The sequence below is a fragment of the Rattus norvegicus genome, chromosome 8 (assembly GCF_036323735.1).
Source record: "Rattus norvegicus strain BN/NHsdMcwi chromosome 8, GRCr8, whole genome shotgun sequence".
In the NCBI taxonomy this organism is placed as follows: domain Eukaryota; kingdom Metazoa; phylum Chordata; class Mammalia; order Rodentia; family Muridae; genus Rattus; species Rattus norvegicus.
Window position 1 is genome coordinate 28708502 of NC_086026.1, and position 19670 is coordinate 28728171.

The 19670-nt window shown below is 48.7% G+C and overlaps 1 protein-coding gene across 4 annotated transcripts; it reads right to left on the reverse strand.

Moving 5' to 3' along the window:
- Positions 1-6204: 6204 nt before the first annotated feature.
- On the reverse strand, positions 6205-16878 carry Rab3d (RAB3D, member RAS oncogene family). 4 transcript variants are annotated; one of them, XM_006242594.5, is made up of 5 exons: positions 16669-16878; positions 14380-14643; positions 13804-13922; positions 13588-13712; positions 6205-9360 (listed from the first exon to the last, which is right to left on the reverse strand). In XM_006242594.5, the coding sequence occupies exons 2-5, from the start codon at positions 14605-14607 to the stop codon at positions 9173-9175; spliced, it is 660 nt and encodes a 219-aa protein (XP_006242656.1). In that variant the 5' UTR covers positions 14608-14643; positions 16669-16878; the 3' UTR covers positions 6205-9172. The 4 variants fall into 4 exon arrangements, with proteins under 4 accessions (XP_006242656.1, XP_006242655.1, XP_017450911.1 ...); XM_006242593.3 differs by having other exon boundaries at positions 14380-14618; positions 16569-16858; XM_017595422.3 differs by having other exon boundaries at positions 16569-16851.
- Between the last annotated feature and the right edge of the window lie 2792 nt (positions 16879-19670).

A 19670-nucleotide genomic window follows, 5' to 3' on the forward strand; every position in this document is an offset into this window, starting at 1 on the left:
TGAGTGACATCAGATTGTCCACCTTGTCCCATGACTCACAACTGTTTGTAAAAACTTAAATCTCCTTGCATTTATCTACTTGTGGGGTGTAGAGTGTGATAGAGTACCTTGATTATAAAAAAACAGAATTCCCGTGAGGTTACAGCTGGCCTTGCTCAACCATCATCAGTCAGCTCAGAGAGAAGTGTCTTCTGAGACAGCCGATCTCCCCTCGAGCAAACAATCTGAGGAAGGAGATACCACAGGCCAGCACATAGCCCCCTCAACCCCAAGCCCCTCATCTATCTCTAGACTAACCGGTTTCCCTCACATGCAGGACGTCATGCAGGAGAGTGCCTATCCCTCTGTCCTTCCATGTTTTTTCAAACAGTCTCATCCTTGAGATCGATTTGGTTTCTTTTCTCACTTTCCTGTTTACTCTCTCTGCCTCTCCCACTCCTAAACTAATGAAGTGCAAAGCTGCAAGGCCAGGAGTAAGCCCAGTGGATTCTGGGTAAGCCCAGTGTGTTCTGGGTTTGGAGATTTATTTAATCATTTTGTTTACAGGTGTTTGCCTGAATGTATGTCTGTGCACTGTGTGTGTGTGTGTGTGTGTGTGTGTGTGTGTGTGTGTGTGTGTGTGTGTGCCTGGTATCTGTGGAGGTCAGAAGAGAGCATCAGATCCCTGGGACTGGAGTTACTGGTGGTTGTGAGCCACCACGTGGATGCTGGGAATCAAACCCAGGTCCTCTGCAAGAGCAGCCAGAGCTCTTAACCACAGAGCCACCTCTCCATCCCCTTGTAGATTTTAGAGAAGTTTTTAAGGGCTACAAGAATGAGACCCTGCCCCAATGGAATGTTAGGTCTGCATTTAGGCCAGAGACTCTATTCCCTTGAAAAGGCTTTTTTTTTTTTTAAACACAATTGCTACTTTAGTTTCTGCCTCACTAAAGAGGTAACCGGAATTAGAGCTCAGAGCTCCCAAAACACATTTGGCATCTTGGGCCTCTGCGAAGGATGAAGCTGTTGCCGTGAGCTATTCACCAGAGAAGGGTGCTTGGGGACGGGTTTGAGCTGGCAGAAGCCTTTCCTAGTCTTTCCTGGCCAGTGACTACACTGGGTACTCAGGATTGGGTGCGTTCACGAGCCTTTTTCAGGGTGAGCTTTTCAGCATGAAAACCCTATTCTGGGCTGTCATTCTTTGGTTAACCAGAAGCAGAACTATAGAAGCCCCCAAGCAAGGTTTGTGCATTTAGAGAGTTTTCCAGAACTTTGGGCTTTGAGGGATTAGGTCTGTGTTTTGTTTTGGCTGGTGGTTCGGTATGTGCTGACTTCAAGCCCCGAATGGTTGTGAAGTCAGTTACACTGCCGAGAGTCTAAGGACATTTCTAGCTTTTAGTCAAGAAAGAAACTGGTCACTTTGGGAATCTTTTTACCCTACATTGTCTAGCCAGTTTCTACTTCTTGTGCCTGTCGGCCCTCTTTCTTCTGAAGAGCTAACCCTAACTACCAGTGTGGAATTGGGGTGATGTCCAATTTGCCTTGTTCAGGATGATTTGGGGGTGTTCAGTGTAGCAGTTTTGGGGTCCTCCTCCAGAGGGGCTTTTAGATAGACCAAGTTTCAGATGTGGGGAGGAAAGTAAGTTCCTGGTGTCTGGAAAGTACTTTAAAATGTCCAAATCAAATTCCATTAACCATTGGATTAAAGGTGTGAGATTAAAGGTAGGTACCATGACTAGCACAAAACCACTTTAATAAAAGACAGATGGACAGCAACTGCATGCATAAGATAATGCACTGAGTTAATATTACCTGGGTATACACTGCTAAACGAGACTTTGAAAGTTCCTGTGTAAATCTTACAGAAAACACAGGACAGTCTTTCACAGTACGTGGGGTCACTTCCATAACTCTGCTTTTGTTTTTGAAGGAGTGTGGGGAACAGATACACAGGAGCAACCAACACAGCAAAGCAACATCAAACGGCGTTTACAACGTTCATCAAAACTCAGCTAAGGAATCCCTGGGAACTGTTTCCTATTGGCACTGGGCCATGGTGGTGCCCACCTTTGCCCAGCACTCAGGAAGCAGGGACAAGTGGATCCCGAGTTCGAGGCCAATGTGGTTTATAGAGCAAGTTCCAGGACAACCAGAACTATACAGAAAAACCCTGTCTCAACGAAAAAAAAAGAAAAAAGGAAGGAAAGAAGGAAGGAAGGAAGGAAAGAAAGAAAGAAAGAAAGAAAGAAAGAAAGAAAGAAAAGAAAAGAAGGCAGGTTGAGCAAACCATGAAGAGCAAGCCAGTAACTGATATTTCAGTGGTTGACCCAGAACAAGAGACTTGCTGCTGTTGAGTCCAGTAAACAGTAGTACAGGTTCCTGCTGTCCTTACAACCTGTATCTGTTTGTTCACACGAGTCTTAGCATCCACCCATTGTGTTATGTACTGGGAACAGGGATCAACATTTCTTTTTTTTTTTTTTTTCTTTTTTTTCCGGAGCTGGGGACCGAACCCAGGGCCTTGCGCTCGCTAGGCAAGCGCTCTACCGCTGAGCTAAATCCCCAACCCCTCAACATTTCTTTTGAAGGGTCACATCTACTATCTTTATCATGGGTGAGTAGCAGTTAGCACCCATGCTCAAGGAAGATAAGCAAACAGAGGTATCTGCCTTCAGAATTGTCTGCACCGGTTCCCTCCCTCAGTAGACTTGGGTGACCAGTACCCGCAGTCATTTTGGGTTTAACTGTAATGAAGGCAGTTAAAGGAGATGAGGTTGCAGGACAGCACGGTACTCTGTTATTTTGCTATAATAACCTTTCACCCTCTAGCTTACACTTAGGCCACACCTGTGTAAGAAAACTATTAGATTTTTGTTGTTTTCAAGACAGGGTTTCTCTGTGTAGTCCTGGCTTGTCCTGGAACTCGCTCTATAGACCGGGCTGGCCTTGAACTCAGAGATCTGCCTGCCTCTGCCTCCCAAGTGCTGGGATTAAATGTGTGTGCCACCATCACCAGGTTCAGCCATGTCTTTCTTAAAGCTCATGGATGGATCCCACTGGGAAAAGGTACAGTGGGGGAGTCTTTACTGACGGTACCCATGCGTTAGACAAAAGACGGGGCTCCCTCGGCTCCTCAAGAGAGTCCTCTGGACAGTTCTAGCTCTCGGTCTTTGAGAAGAGGAGACACTATCAGGTCAGTTGCTTTGCCAATGTGATCCCGGACTCCTGTGTCCTCCCCTTCATTAGGGACCACGAACAATCAGACTGTTTGGATCATCCATTTCCTATAGTGGACACTTTAATACCTGTGACCTTACTCAATTCTCTCTGTATTTTGTCTGGCTGATTTTATATACTGGGCCTCACATGCCAAAGCAATCAGCAAACACTTAATGGGTGTAAGTTAGGGAGGGTTTGGCTCTATTGGGGGTCAAGTTCCCAATATATCCTTTAAATATTCCCTTGAACCGTGTTCCTCAAATTGATTATCTGACAAGCCCCATTACTTCTTCCAGTCTCGATAGGAGGCAAGCATGACAGGACTCAGGCCAAATGCCCCGGCTTTAAAGTTTTCCCGTAAGTCCAAGTACGTGGATGAGGAGGCTTTAGTATAATTTTCCACATGGAGAATGTTCTTTTCCCGTGTGTTTGTGTCACAAGAATTAGAACATGAAAACCATTCGGTTTACAGGACACACTGGGGCAGGCTCAAGTGGTCAGCAAAGGTGGAGGAGTCCCATGTATCCTAGAGAAAAACAGGCTCAGAGATTCCGGCAGAAAGAGCAGGCGCTGAGACCTAGCACCGCCTGTATCCCCAGGCTCCCTACGCCACAAGGATTCCTCTTTGCCCACAGCTGTCGTAGCTGCCCACTGGCAGTACCCGACCACCTATTCTTTTAGTTCTCTTTGAGTTCTGTGCTTTCCCAAGACTTGGCTCTGGCTTGATCAAATGAGCCTCCCAAGTCTGACCATTTCAAAGTGTCAGCTTCCTTTGATTCCTGGCTCATGTGGGAGGCACGCGGCTGGGACTACTTTTAGGTCTCTCTTAGGGGCCAGTAAATTTATCAGGTAGAGCAATGTGTCAAAATTAAGACAATAAAACAAAAGCCTAAAACAGACATGTGCTATGATGCCTCCTTAACACAAAAGGGGTAAACCGTTGAGGGCCCAGCTGCCATTTTGGTTTATGTCATGCTGGTACAGTAACCAAGATGGTGGTGAAGTCCGATGATATACACCATTTTTTTGATGGTGACATTAAACAAGATAGTGACAAAACATGTTGTTAGTTTCAGCTCATGAGGTCAGCTCCATGGTAAAGTGAGTCTATCCTTTGTCAGGGAATAAGTAAGTCCCTGTGGGATCCACACATAACACTGATTAAATGTAGACCGCTTCATCCATTAAAAACAAGACAAAACACCTTAGATGGGTTAGTTTGGATATAGGAGGACATGATGCCTAGGGAGGTAGGCCCAAAATAGCATAGGGACAGAGGAAGAAGTTCCATGGTTTCTATCCAAGAAGTTGAGTCCATATGCCTTAGGACAAATTGTACCTGTGGACAGGAAGCGTTGTGATCTGGGACTTGTCTTAACCTCCCCCAGTCCTCAGGCACATGATGGTGCTTGGTGCCATTTTGTCCCACTCAAAAGTGTGGTGTGTGCTGAGATCAGAAGGATCTGTGATTCCATGTGGCTGGAATTTAAGACTTTGAGGCAGAAGCTGAAGCAGAGGCCATGGAGGGATGCTGCTTATTGGCTTGCTCCTCACTGCTTGTTCAGCCTGCTTGCTTTCTTTTTTCTTTCCTTTCTTTCTTTCTTTCTTTCTTTCTTTCTTTCTTTCTTTCTTTCTTTCTTTTCTCTTCCTTCCTTCCTTCCTCCCTTCCTTCCTTCCTTCCTTCCTTCCTTTCTTTCTTTCTTTCTCTCTCTTTCTTTCCTTTTCTTTTTTCTTTTTCTTTTTTCCTTTTTCTTTCGACAGTGTTACTCTGTGTAGCCCTAGCTGTCTAGGAACTCACTCTGTAGACCAGGCTGGCCTCAAACTCAGAGATCCACCTGCCTCTGCATCCCGAGTCCTGGGGTTAAAGGTGTGCACCACCACTGCCTGGCACACTTATTCTTCTTCTTTGCTGTTGTTAAATATTTATTTCATTGTATGTGTATGCATGTTTTGGTGGTATGTATGTTTGTGCACTGTGCACATGCCTGATGCCTGTGGAGATCAGAAGAAACAGAACTGGAGTTGTGGTCAACGGCTAACACCCGAATGTCGTCTCACAACCATCCATCACTCCAGTTCCATGACATCTGGACGCCCTCTTCTGACTTCTGTGGGCATTAGAAGCAGCATACATAATACATATAAGCAGGACAAACATAGACATCAAGCAAACACCTCTTTTTTTTTTTTTCCCTTCGGAGCTGGGGACCGAATCCAGGGCCTTGCGCTTGTTAGGCAAGCGCTCTACCACTGAGCTAAATCCCCAACCCCAAGCAAACACCTCTTAAATGGGGTTTATACATTTATCTTTGGGGGTGGGTTGGGCAAATGTACCACAACATATATGTAGAGGTCAGAAGTGTCCTGGCTGGTGTTATGTCAACTTGACACAAGTCAGAATAATCTGAGGGGAGGGAGCCTCAGTTGAGAAAATGCCTCTATAAGATCAGGCAGTAGGCAGACCTGTAGAGCATTTTCTTAATCAATGATTGACGGGGGAGGGCCCAGCCCATTGTGGATGGTGCCAGCCCTGGGCTAGTGGTTCTGGGTTCTAGAAGAAAGCAGGCTGAGCAAAATCATGATGAGTAAGCCAGTAAGCAGCACCTTCCATGGCTTCTGCATCGGATCCTGCCTCCAGGTTCCTGTCCTGCCTGAGTTCCTGCCCTGACTCCTTCAAAGATGGACTGCAATGTAGAAGTGTAAGCTGAGTAAACCCTTTCCTCCCCAACTTACTTTTTGGTCTTGGTGTTCCATTGCGGCAATAGAAACCCTAAGACAGGAGGACAACATGTAGGAATCTGACTTCTAATGCATGGGTTCCAGGAATCGAACTGGATCACCAGACTGGGAGAATACTCACTGAGCTATCTTCACAAATTGAAACTTTCTGGAGCCAAGGTAGTGGCCGGGGCCTAGCTAGAGACACCCCTAAATCTGCTGAGGACTCTGCACCACAAACAACAGTTGGCTTTGCAGTGAACTTAAGCAATATACAGGCATAATGGCTTCCTTTATGGCTTCCTTTATTTTATTACATTGAGAAAAAAAAAAGTATACATTCTTTCCTGGACTGGACAATGGGGAGTTTAGGCAGCACCAGACCAGAGTTGACTCAGTCTTGTTTCAGAATTGCTAGCAGGGAGCCAGGAGCAGAATCATCACTTGGAAACAGAGGCCAGGATGAGGCCAAGCCCAGTTGGTAAAATGTTTGCCTAGCATGCAGGAAGTCCTGGGCTCCATCCATATCCCTGCGTCAAACAGTGTGTGGTGCAGCCTATAATTCCACTACGTAGGAGACAGAAATGTCAGCCGGACATAAGGATGTATGCCTCTAATCCCAGCACTAGGGAGGCACAAGCAGATGGATCTTGGTGAGTTCAAGGCCAGCCTGGTCTATATGATGAGACCCACAGACAAGAACAAGAAAAAACAAAAACCAAACCTAAAAATCCCAGACCGTCAGACCACTGCTGCCATGGTCATTCCTCCCCGGGGGACACAGGGATAAGGTGCTGGAGGCTGGCTACTCCTGGGCCTTTTCCTGCAGAGCAGAAGCATTCCTGTCTATAAACTCAACAGGCTCCCGTCCTTCTTGGCCATCTGCCCAGACCACAGCCTCTGTTCACTTAATGACCCCCTCACCCATCCTTGGTAAGACCTAATGGAAGAATCGACAAGTTCAGATCACCCTTCATTGGAGGAAGAAATAACAAAGTTTCCACATTATTCAGTTTTCACAAAAGGTTTTTTTGTTTGACATTGACTGCACACACCTATGCTCGCCATAATGTGTGTGAAGGTGAGAGGGTGGCTTAAATCCTGAGATCTAACTCAGGTCATCGGGCTTGGTGGCAAGTGTCTTCAGATGAGCCATTCTGCCAGCCAAATCCCCAGTTGTAAGAAAACCACAAGGTGGTTTCCTCTGTTGGTATTCAGAGTAGAACCGAGAGAGCCTCATCAATCCACAGGAAGCTGAGACTAAGTCCAATGATCCAGTCAGAGGTGATTTAGTTGACTCAAATTGATAGGACGAGCTTTAGCTAACTAAGGGCAGGCTCTCCACCACTGTGCTTGGGAACTTGGGAGCAATGGACTGACTGGTCCACAGAATCTTTGACAGGTCTTTCTTTTCTTCTGTGACAGTCTCTTACAGCTCCAGGCTGGCCTCAAACATCCTAGATAGTAATCAAAGGTGACCCCAAACTTCCCATCCTCCTGCCTCTACTAGGATGACATCCCTGGACCATGTGCCTAGTTTGTGTGGTGCTGGGCCTTCAAGACAGGACCCTGTGCAAAATAGTAGGCAGATGCTGGCAAGTGGGCTGGTTCCAGCCTAGTTGCGTTCTCTCTCTCTCTCTCTCTCTCTCTCTCTCTCTCTCTCTCTCTCTTGTTTTTCAAAACAGGTTTTCTCTTTTGTCCCCAGATGTTCTGGAACTTGCTCTGTAGACCAGGCTACCCTCAAACTCTGCCTCCAAAGTGCTGGGATCAAACATTTCCTCCACCATACCCAGCATGTTGTGGAACCTTAAGAACATAATTTTCATTGTTTTGACTATTTAATGATAAAGCAACATAAAAAAAAATGACTCTTTCCTCCCAGTAGTCAGACGCCCTCACTTTGTATGAAGACAGCCACTGGCAGGCCTAGAAACACATCTGGACCTGAAGCAGGCACCGTAGGTCGTACGCACCCCAGGAAGAGGCTGTGCTCAGTAGGGCTGCAGAATGATTTTGGCTCTGGGGACTGAAGGAGGACACACTGATACAGAATCAGGGGTATGTGACTCTGAGCGACCGTCTGTCACCTGGACCAAGCATGTCAGATGGCGTTTAGGGGAGTTTGGTCGGTGAGTCAAAAGACTTCCTAGCTGGAGTGAGTCGAGTATCCTAGGGGCTAAGTCTCAAGCTTTGTAGAGACATCAATCACACCCGAAGCCCATCCCTAACTCACAGGAGGGCCTGTTGCTCCCATGATGTACAAACAAAAACACTGGGTTGCCCACTGATGCCTTCTCCCCAATCCTTCCCCACAACCCCAGTGTCCCTGGGCCAACTGATGGTGACAATGATGCCAACGCTGGGTCTATACATGAGTCCTCGGGTGGAGAAGCCCAAATCCTGCCATGAGAAACCGACTAGCAAGGGCACGCCCTCTGTGGGTTGCTTTCTTCACTTCCGTTTCTACACAGGATGTAAGGTTTGTAAAACTCTTGCTTAAAACACGGGACAGATGGGGACCTGGCTGGGCAGCCTCAGTTCCCTGGCTCTGAGGTAAACTGACAGAAAGCTGTACTGTAAAGGGTGAGGCAATTCTCAGCCTCCATGGATAGGGCCCTGAATAATCCAAAATTTAATTCTGGGAGTGGCATGGATTCAGGAGAAGCTTGGAAGGCACTTTGGAGAGTCCCGGGTGTCAGGGGCTCTGACTCTATCCCTCTATAACGGGAAAGCAGGCTTTCCAGTCGATGCCAGAGAGGCAGAGATGGAGATGGCAGATCTGCCTGTATCCTTGGCAGCGGCCAGTTCATAGGCAGATTTCAAGGCCAAACTGGTGGACCTGAGATGGAGAGGCTACCAGGACTAAGTTGGACAGCGACCCACACCAGGTGACATCTTCAGCCAACAACAGAGGAGTAGATCACACACCTGGGAAATGGTTCTGAGGCGGAAGGCATGGGACATCCTTCCATCATCAGGAAAGGCCATGGCACCTATAGCTACCTCCATTGAATGCCTGTGTGGGTGTGCCAACCCCAGACAATGCTGAGCAGAGCCCCGGGGCGTGGGCTCTAACCAGGACTGTCTGAGCATTCTGACATGGAGAGAAAGGGAGCTGAACTTGTGCAAGAGGAGGGGTACGTGGACCAGAGGCAAGGGGGTGCCCTGAGCTTTGAGACAGTCCCCATAGCTCACACCTTGGCCGCTGCCCATGAAGAGGCAAGAAGGACAGGTGTGGGGAGGTCAAGGGCCGAACCTAACAGCCGCAGCTGCTCGGCTGAGGGGGTGGGGTATCCCCGAGGGCTGGGCCTTTCCCATTGCTGCCTGGGCTGGAGCTGGGTTCCAGGGACTCATTCATCTTGTCACAGATGATATCCACCAGGCGCTCGAACACCTGCTTCACGTTGATGTTCTCCTTGGCGCTGGCCTCGAAGAACTCAAAACCTGGATGGGAAGAAGGTGGGGACAGTTTGCACAGTCATGTCAGACCCCAGGGACTGGACCTAGAAAGTGGAGTTGTTCAAACCCGCATTCTAAGTTCACTCCTGCCTGATCTGATGTGTGTGTGGGGGAAGGGTGCACATGTGTGTTGGTGCACATGTGTGTTTTTGTGGGCACACATGTGTGTGAATGCATATATGTGTGTACATGTGTGGATGCATGTTTGTGTGTGCATGTGTGTGGCAGGTTCACATGAGTGTTGATGCACATGTGTGTTGATGCACATGTGTATGGGATGCAATGTATGTACACACGTGTGTTGATGCACATGTGTAAGGTACACACATGTTTGTATGAGTGCATGAGTGTGTGAGTGTATGGATGCACATATGTATGGGTGCACATATGTGTGAGTGCACATGTAGAGGGTGCTTATGTATGTATGCACGTGTGCGGGGTGTGTGTATGGGTACACATGTGTGTGGGGTACACATGTGTGTATGCATATGTGTATGTGGGTGGGTACACATGTGTGTATGTGGATGCACATGCATGTGGATGAACATGTGAGGTGCACATGTGTGTGCACGTTGTGTATGCACATGTGTGCATGCACATGTGGGGTACACATGTATGTGTGGCTGAACATGTGTGCATGGGTGTGTCCCTCGATGACATCACTGTTTTTCCTAGTCAGGGTCTCTCAATGACTTAAAACTCACCAAGCAGGCTTGGCTGGCTTGCCCAAAGCTCCTTGGGATGACGTGTACACTGCCAGGTCGGATTGTTTGAATATAGACTCTAGGGTCTTTCCCAGCCTCTGTCAACCTTTTTAAAGTTCTGAGAAAAATTTCACTGTGTAGCAATGTTGAAATAGTTCATAGAGTCTCCAACTCAGCAATCCTCCTGCCTCTGCTGTCAGAGTGCAGTGATTACAGGTTATACCACCATGCCCAGTTAAGATTCTTCAGAAGACAGACAGATGGCTCAGTGGTAAAGGTATTTGTTACCAAGTCTGGTGATGATTTGAGTTTAATCTCCAAAATTTACAAGACCTCCACAGGTGTGTGTGTGTGTGTGTGTGTGTGTGTGTGTGTGTGAGAGAGAGAGAGAGAGAGAGAGAGAGAGAGAGAGAGAGAGAGAGAGAGAGAGAAATAATGGAGGATGACAGATGAACCATCAAGAGCACTGGATGTTCTTCCGGAGAACCTGGGTTCGATTCCTGGCACCTGTGTAGCACCTCACAACCATCTGTAACTGCAGCTTTGGGGGACCTGACTCTGCAGTACATGAGGCACTGACATACATGCAGGCAAAGCGCCCACACACATTTAAAAAGAGAGGCCAGGCAGTGCTGCTACACACCTTTGATCCCAGCATTCACGAGGCAGAGGCAGGTGGATCTCTGTGAGTTCAAGGCCAGCCTGGTCTACAGAGCCGGTTCTAGGACAGCGAGGGCTACCCCAAGAAACACTGTCTCTAAACCTGCCCCCAGCGGTGAAGTGGAGATAACTGTATTTAAAGCAGTGTTGTGGGGGCCAGGGAGATGATGCCCAGATGGTAAAGAGCTTGCCTCGCAAGAATGAGAGCCTGGGCTCAGATCCCCGGTACCTGGTACATGGAACATGCATAAGGCCCTGGGTTTGACCTCCAGACCTGGGATCAACAAAGAGAGACTCAGTGAGATAGCTCAGCCCACAAAAGCACTTGTCTGGGTTCAAGCCCTGGAACACACAGGGAAGGCAAAATGCTACTCCTGAAGTTGTCCTTTGCACATGCACTGAGCTGTACACTAATAATAGATAACTTTTAAAGGGACATAAAAATTAAATTAGTACATTTTCAATATGATGGTGTGTGTGTGTGTGTGTGTGTGTGTGTGTGTTGTGTGTGTGTGTGTGTCTAGGCATAATGGCACACACTCGTAATCCCAGGACTCATAAGGCTGAGACAGGAGAATGTTGAAAGCTCAGAGCCAGCCTGGGCTATATTGAGGCCATCTCTCAACCCCCAGCTCAGAAAGGACATATTGTAAAGCTGGAGCTGGAGGGAAAAAAGATGCTCAGTGTGAGAAAGTCCGTCTGATTTCTAGAATTAAGTGTAACCCTGGTTAGGTGAGTGTATGCTTCCCACTTTATAGTCATCTCTGCTACTAGAGTGGACCAGCCAAGGAGGGCGTGATTCTTCCTGGAGCTCTTGGTCCCTGATATAAAACCTGTATGGAGGAGGCATTGGGCATTGTTCAGTGCAGGAGTGGAGACCAGGGCAAGACAGATTCTCTACCAGGGAGCCAGCCCCTCACTGGGCAATTGGAGACAGAGGCTCTCTCTACCCCGGAGCCATGCCCCCAGCCCCTCGCTGGGCAACTCTGGGCAGGTGTTCTACTGCTAAGCTGCAGCCCTGAGTAAATGCTCAGAAGCCACTCACCAAGTGACTGAATGGTGACTATTATGGGGTGTATGAATCAGCTCTTACGTACCTGGTAAAATCTGTGTTGCTCTACTGTCTTCCCAGGTAAATTTGGTGTCTTATTATCAACGTGCCAACCTCCCCTCACATCCGCATTCTTCATATTTCTTTTGTAACAGTTTTGGGATTTTTTTTTTTTTGAAGAGAGCCTCACTATTGTAGCTTTGCCTGATCTAGAACTTGCAATGCAGCCCAGGATAGCCTTGAACCTCTGCCTTCTAAGTGTCTTTTCTTTGGTTCTAACAAGGTCTCACAGAGCCCCATGTGGCCTGGACTATGTAGCTGAGGTTGACTTTGAACCTGATCCTCCCTCCTGCTTCTGCCTCTGCTTCCTGAGTGCCGGGATGAGAAGTACATACCACAATACCTTGTTAGCTGCCACACAGGTGCTGGGAATTGAACCTACGTCTTTTGCAAGAACAGAAAAAGTTCTAACTGCTGAGCCATCTCTCCAGCCCTTGTTTCTCTGCTTAAGAGAATGTCTCGGTATGTATCCTGGGGTCAACCTCAGGGCAATTTCATCGCAAGTTCCTGCAACATGGAACCGTGATGTAGAATTTAGGAGAGACCCACTACACTCGGAGGTTCACAGGCAAATCCTACAACAAATGAATTAGGGGGAAGCCTGCAGTCCCAGCGATCTGAGGATCATGAGGTCAAAGTTCAGCCTGGGCTAGTGAGGCTGTCCAAATAAACAAACAAACAAATAAATAAATAAATAAATAAACAAACAAACAAATAAATAAATAAATAAATAAAAGCCTGGGTTGGTGGTGTTGCTCAGTGATAGGGTGCCTGCTTAAGATACCCTGGGTTCAGCTCTTCAAACCAACCAACCAACCAACCAACCAACCAAACAAACAAACCCAAAAAAGCAGAATCACAGAATCACTTCACTCCTGTTTCAGAGAGCATAGAAAATAGGTACTAGATGCTGGGTGTGTAAGTACACACCTTGAATCCCAGCATTTCGGAGGCAGAGGCAAGTGGGTCCCGTGTGATGTCGAGGCTAGCCTTACCTACATGACTGAGTTTTGTGCCAACAAGGATTACATGTTGCCTCAAAACAACAACAAAAAATAAAAACCATGGTATATTAATACTTATTATAGAAATGAAGAAAAAATGAGAAGAGGTCACCAGGGTCAAGGTACTGGGTTCCTAGGACAGGGCATGTATTCCCCCATGTGAGAGAACATGGCTGATGTATGGGCATGTTTGTGGGTTATCTTGGATTGTGTGTTTGGTGTATGTGCACATTTGTGTGCAGGTATGAGTCTCTACTGGAGGCAGAAAGGACATCAGGGGGTCTGCTCTCTCACACTGTCACACATTCCATTGAGAAAGGATCTCTCACAGTACCTAAAGCTACCAGGGCAACCAGTAAGTACCAGTGATCCTCATCCCAGTGCTGGGGTTATAGGCATGAAGGGGTGTGTGTGTGTGTGTGTGTGTGTGTGTGTGTGTGTCTGTGTGTCTGTGTGTCTCTGTGTGTGTGTGTGTGTGTGTGTCTGTCTGTCTGTCTGTCTGTGTGTCCTTTCATGCGGGTGCTGGGGACTCTAAACCAGAGCCTCATGTTTGCACAACAAAAGCATTCTTACTCGATTACCCACTAAGCCATCTCCCCAGCCCCAACACATGGGAATCTCCCCCCCACCCCCGGCCAGATCCTCAGGTAACCACTGTGGGTCTGGGATTCAAGGGTAAAGACAAAGGTATGGAGCCAGGAGACCGGGCCTGTGGCTCAGGTTGGGCACTAACCAAGATCACCAGCGAGCCTCTGGCCATCCTCAGCAGATACGACCCGTTCATCCTCCAGGTCACACTTGTTCCCCACAAGGATGACCTGGGCGTTGTCCCAGGAATAGGTTTTAATCTGCGTAGCCCTGTGGAGTTGTGGACATCGAGAGTGCGGTTAGAGATCAGGAAGGGGAGAACAATGGCCCCGTGCCAGGTCAGCGGTTGGTCAATACTTACCAGTCCTGCACAGCTGTGAAGGACTCCTGGTTGGCGATGTCATACATCAGCAGGAAGCCCATGGCTCCACGGTAGTAGGCCGTGGTGATTGTCCGGTAGCGCTCCTGGCCTGCTGTGTCCTGGGCAAACAGCAGTCAGTCAGCTAGGTAGGGGTCACCTGCTCCCCACCTGACTCTGCAGGACCCTGAAAGGGACAGGTCTACTCTTGTGGCCCAGTGTGATGGGGAGATAGGGACCCACCCTCACAGTCCAATCTGATTGGAGGAAAACTGGTCTTCCCTCATGACCCAGTCTGAGGGGGAGACATGACCCTGAGTCTGGTAACCTCATGGGAGTCAAGATGGCTCCAAATTATTCCTTAATAGTCACTGGGACTTCAAACCAACATGTGCCTTCAGCCTACCTCATCCCTCCTTAGGATACCCAGGGGAGGTATGTTCCATACGCTGGTGGATTTCCCTCAGCGATAAAAGACGCCTCCCTGCCCCAAGCTATTCTCTGTGTCTGCTGGGAACTACTCGGGGTCTGATTTTCTACCGACTGCCCTCCCACTCCGTACAGGGCTGCTCAGCCCACCCAGATCTGCAGCTTGATCCTCTTGTCATGTCTGTAGACTGTCTTGACCTTGAAGTCAATGCCCACTGTGCTCACGAAGGCGGGGGTGAAGGAGTCATCGGCATAGCGGAACAGGAAGGAGGTCTTGCCTACGCTGCTGTTCCCGATCAAAAGCAGTTTGAACATGTAGTCAAAGTTCTGGTCGGCAGCGTCCCGTGGGCTGGCAGGGGGCTCACTAGCGGATGCCATCTTGGTGGGATCTGTTTGGAGGGGAGGCCAGAAATCCTACAGTGAAAGAGTGGACTCCGGTAAGGGGTGGGTCTGGGCCCATTGGTTATCTGAGATCAAACTCAGGTCATCAGGCTGGGCAGCAAGTGCCATTTCCTGCAAAGCCATCCCTAGCCCTAGTTTTATTTATTCTTAATTAATTTATTTATGGAGACAAGGTCTGACTACGGAGCCAGACTAGGGCTCCATATGTGACTAGGGTATGGGGTTGACAGGTATCTCCTCCACCTTGGGGCTGTAGTTAAAGGCAGCTGTAAACTGCCTGACCTGGGCTCTAAGACTCTAAGTCAGGTTGTCTGAAAGACCCGCTCTTAACAGCTGAGCATTCTCTCCACTCATTTTCTCCTTTTTTATTCTTTGAGAAAAGGTCTCACGTAGCTCAGGCTGGCCTCAAACTCCCCATGTGGTGGATCCCGGCCTCTGGAGTTGGGATTACAGCCGTGCACCACTGTGCCCTTCTTAATGATTCTTGTCACATTCACCAACAAACTTCTTCGAGTCCTTCTCTGCACCAGGCACTGGTCTCTGAAGAGACACAGCTGTGCATAAGACAGACCAATGCCACATCGAGAGAGCTGTAGCTGCTGCTTAATCTTAACACAAAGGTGAAGCTGAGGCTGGGGATGACTTAGTAGAGCACTGAACTCAGGTTTCAGCCCCAGCACCCAGGACCAGGTGTGATGTGCACACCTGTAATTCCATCACTACAGAGTAGAGACAGAGAGTCTCAGGAGTTCAAAGCTATCCTGTGCCACATTGGAAGTTTGGTACCAAACTGGGGTGGGCTATATGAGAACCTGTCTCAAGAGAAAGAAAGGAAGGGAGGGAGGAAGGAAGGAAGAAAGGAAGACAGACAGACAGAAAAGAAAGAGAAAAGAAAAGAAAAGTTGAACCTTTATAGTAGAAAGTTCTGATCTTCTCCCTTCAGATGCAGGACCAGGTAACCGGTAAAAATTCAGGGCCAGTTGGGGGTCGGGGGCGTGGTGGTGAGGAAGTTGCAGGGCTCCAGGCTGGACTTTGCCCAGTGCAAGCAGCTGGTATAGCCAGGTGTGAGCTGGAGCTGGGGCGGAGGGGGGGGTGACTGCCAACTAGACAGAGCCCCTTCCATCAGGGCCTGGATGTTGAATTTAGCTGGTGCCTGCCACTGGAGTGCCTGTTATGTCCTTTCCAAGTCCACTTTAACCCTTTCCCTGTCCCCCAGGGTAAAGGGAATTTCTAAAAATATAGCATAAGGTTTAAAGGCCCAGTTAGACTCCCAAGTGGGTACCTGCCATTTTATTTGTCAAAGAGGCTGGGCCTCCCTCTTGGCCAAAGCTGACTCACCCCAGCCATGGTCCACAAAGACAGGACTGAAATTCACCAAATCCAAGAGAATTTCCCTAGCCACTTAGTGATCATAAAACCCACCACCCTATATCCTGCTGTTTATATCTTCCCACACTCCAGCATGCTGTTTTATCCGAATCCAGGGTGCCCTTCCAAGCTCTCCCCCATCCCCCGCCCCCGCTTCACTTTCTCCAGCTGTCTAGCTTAGAGTCGCTCTCCGAAGCCCAAGCAAAAGTATTTCTCAACGGCCTTCGTTTTTTTCTCTTTCTCTGCCTGGTGCATTTCTAAGGAGAACACAACCAACCCCACCCTGTGTTCCGGGAGAACGGGTTTGAGGAGGGACTGCAAAGCGTCCGTCGGGCTGGGCCTCCAGGGTGGCCCCCGCCCCACCAAGGCTTCTCTTCCGGGCCATTTAAGGGTCCCCAGGCCCTCAAGGCTGGCATCCGAACTGTCACTGCACTGTGTGCACCAGCAAGTGCCTCCCCCATCACCATATGGAGCCCTCGCTCGCCCCTCGGCTGGGCTTCTCGCCCACCCCGCCACCGTTCACAGAGCTTGCGGGGTGCGGGGAACCCAGAAGAGCCAGCAGCACTCACTGGGGGTGTGGGACCCAGGCTCGCGCGGACCCCAGTTCAGCCCTGTCATAATGCACAGGCGAATCGGCCGGTTGGCTGGTGCACCCGCTCCTGGGCTCACCTCGGGTCCCGCCTCGCACACAAGGATCCGCCCACGAAGTTGCTATGGCCCGCACAGGGCTGCGACCCTCGCCCCACAGCTGCCGCTGCTGCCAGCACTGACACCCGGATCCCGCGCCGGCTCCGCCCAGGTGGCGGGGGCGAGGCCGCGGCAAGAGTCGGAGAGGTGCGCGGGTGGGGCCTAGAAGGGGCGGGGCGTCGTGAGAGTTGGCGCCCGGAGGTGGGCGTGGTCTTATGGGTGGGGGCACGGCCCGCGGAGCCAAGAGATGGGCGTGGCCTGTCGGTGACAGGATTGCTGCAAGAGTACTAGCGTTTTGGGCTAGCCTTGCAGGCGGAGGTGAGGTCTGGTAGGGGCGGGACCACCTCAAGAGGCGTCAGAGGCGGGCGGGGAATCGAGGGCGGTGGAACCTGGTAGTGTGGTGGGGGCAGGGATGCCTGGGTGCGGGGTAGTAGGGGTCAGAGAGTGCGACTGTATGGTCCTGAGCTAGTGCCCAGAGGAGCGGGAAGAGGTATTAAGTTCCATCATAGCCTAACTACAGGTAGAAAATATCGTCTAGGTACTGCATGGTTAAGAGGAAAACCTCAGCAGCTTGAGTTCTAGCCCCACATCCCACTTCTAGGACTGTGACTCCGGACATATTTAACCTCTCTCAACCTTAATTTTTCCATTTGCCGAGTGGTTCATAACAAGACTTGTGTAACCATGTTTTTATTTCTTTTAATTTTGGGGCTGGAGAGATGGCTCGGCGGTTAAAAGTACTTGTTCTTGCTGGGGATATGAATTTGAGTCTTAGCACTAAACACTGGCTCAAGAGGCTCTCATAACTCCAGTTCCTGGAGTCCTGACCCCTCCCCTTCTTACTTTATCAAGCTGCAAGAGCCCACGTGGTGCAGAGAGGCAGAGACAACACACTCGTGTAAAAAGACACTCGCGTAAAGGAAAATTTAAAAATCGAAAAAATAAAAATTCAGGTTTGCCTCAAACTATGTAGCCAAGAATAAATGTGAACTGATTGGCTCTACCTCCCAAGGTCTGGGATTGAAGCTGTACAAAACCATGCTGGTTTACAGGGTGCTAGAGATGGAGCCCAAGGCTTCTCATAGACTGAGCAGGCATTCTATCCCCCAGCCGGCTTTCTTTTCAGTGCTGGGGCTTCCTGAATCTTAGGCATACTCCCTCTCCCCTGTGGGAGTCTAAAGGGTGCTAGATCCTGCTGTTCAATACTCTTAAGAGCCCTTGGGAGTTAAACCATGTTTTAGAAATAAGGAAACTGAGGATTAAAGAAAGATAGATATTTGCCTGAGTCCACTTGTCAAGATTTGGAATTCAAAAAAATCAAAATGGGGGCTGGAGAGATGGCTCAGTGGTTAAGAGCACTGTCTGCTCTTCCTGAGGTCCTGAGTTCAACTCTCAGCAACCACATGGTGGCTCACAACCATCTATAATCAGGTCTGGTGCCCTCTTCTGGCCTGTAGTTGCATACATGCAGGCAGAAAGCTGTATGATGTATACATAATAAATAAATAAATGTTTAAAAAAAAAATCAAAATGGACGAGGGGGTAAAGGCACTTGCCACTAAGCCCTGATGAGAGGAGAGGGTTCCAGGGAGAACCAACTCACACGGGTTGTCCTCTGACCTCCACACACTACAAACAATCAATTTGTATCTATTAGGGTGAAATGGTGTATACCTGTAACCCTAGTAACCTGGGAAGCTGAGCAGAAGGACTGCCATGAATTTGAGGCTAGCCTGGGCCACATAGTAAGTTTCAAATCGGATTGAATACACAGTAAGAACCTGTCTCAAAACAAAAATATAGAGACTGATATAGTAGCTACCACCTGTAATTTTGGCATATGAGAGGCCGAGGCAGGAGAATTCTTGAGTTTCAGGCCAACCTGGGTCACAGGATTCCAGGTTAGCCTGAGCTAGAGACTCTGCCTCAAAACACACACACACACACACACACACACACACACACACCCCATATGCATACACACCATACACATACCATACACACACACAGACACACACATCATACGTACATACCATACACACATACCATACACATACTGTACACACACCATACAAACACACACAGATACACAGACACACAGAGACACACACACACACAGCAACTCGAACTTCTCTGCTCACCCAGATGCCTAAGGGAACAAAAGCTGCCCCCCGAAGCTTTAACATATGAATTATGCTGGAGTGTATCAGCTAGGAAGAGCTGAGTTATTCTGAGAAACAAGCAGCCCCCAAAGCCTCCAGGATATCACTCACCTAGGTTCACATCTTGGGATGAATACTATGGGCTGAGGAAAGATGAAGTTCTATCCTGTGTTGTAAACACCTTTTTAAAATGATTTATTTATGGGGTTGGGGATTTAGCTCAGTGGTAGAGCGCTTGCCTAGGAAGCGCAAGGCCCTGGGTTCGGTCCCCAGCTCCGGAAAAAAAATGATTTATTTATTTTATGTATATGGTGAGTACACTGTCGCTGTCTTCAGACACACAAGAGGGCATTGGATCCCATTACAGATGGTTGTGAGCCACCATGTGGTTGCTGGGAATTGAACTCAGGACCTCTGGGAGAGCAGTCAGTGCTCTTAAGCGCTGAGCCATCTTACTAGCCTGTAAACACTTCTTATAAAGACATGCCACTTCTGCTCACATCTCATCCGCCAAAGCAAGTCATGATGTCACTCCCAGTGTCAGCAGGATAGGAAACATGATTGTGCCTGGGAGGTGGGAGCCTGCTATTGCTGTAGTAACACACAGGAACGCAATGGTTAGAACTAAGCCAGGTATATGGAAGGCACACAATATATGGTCACTATTAGAGGAGATATGCTGGAACTTCAATAGCTCATACTCCAATGTGTCAGGCAGCAGGAATGGGGCAACTTGAGGCTCTGAGTACTATACAAGCACACACACACACACACACACACACACACCCTGGCTTCTCCTGGGGTGAAAAAAATGACCACAAC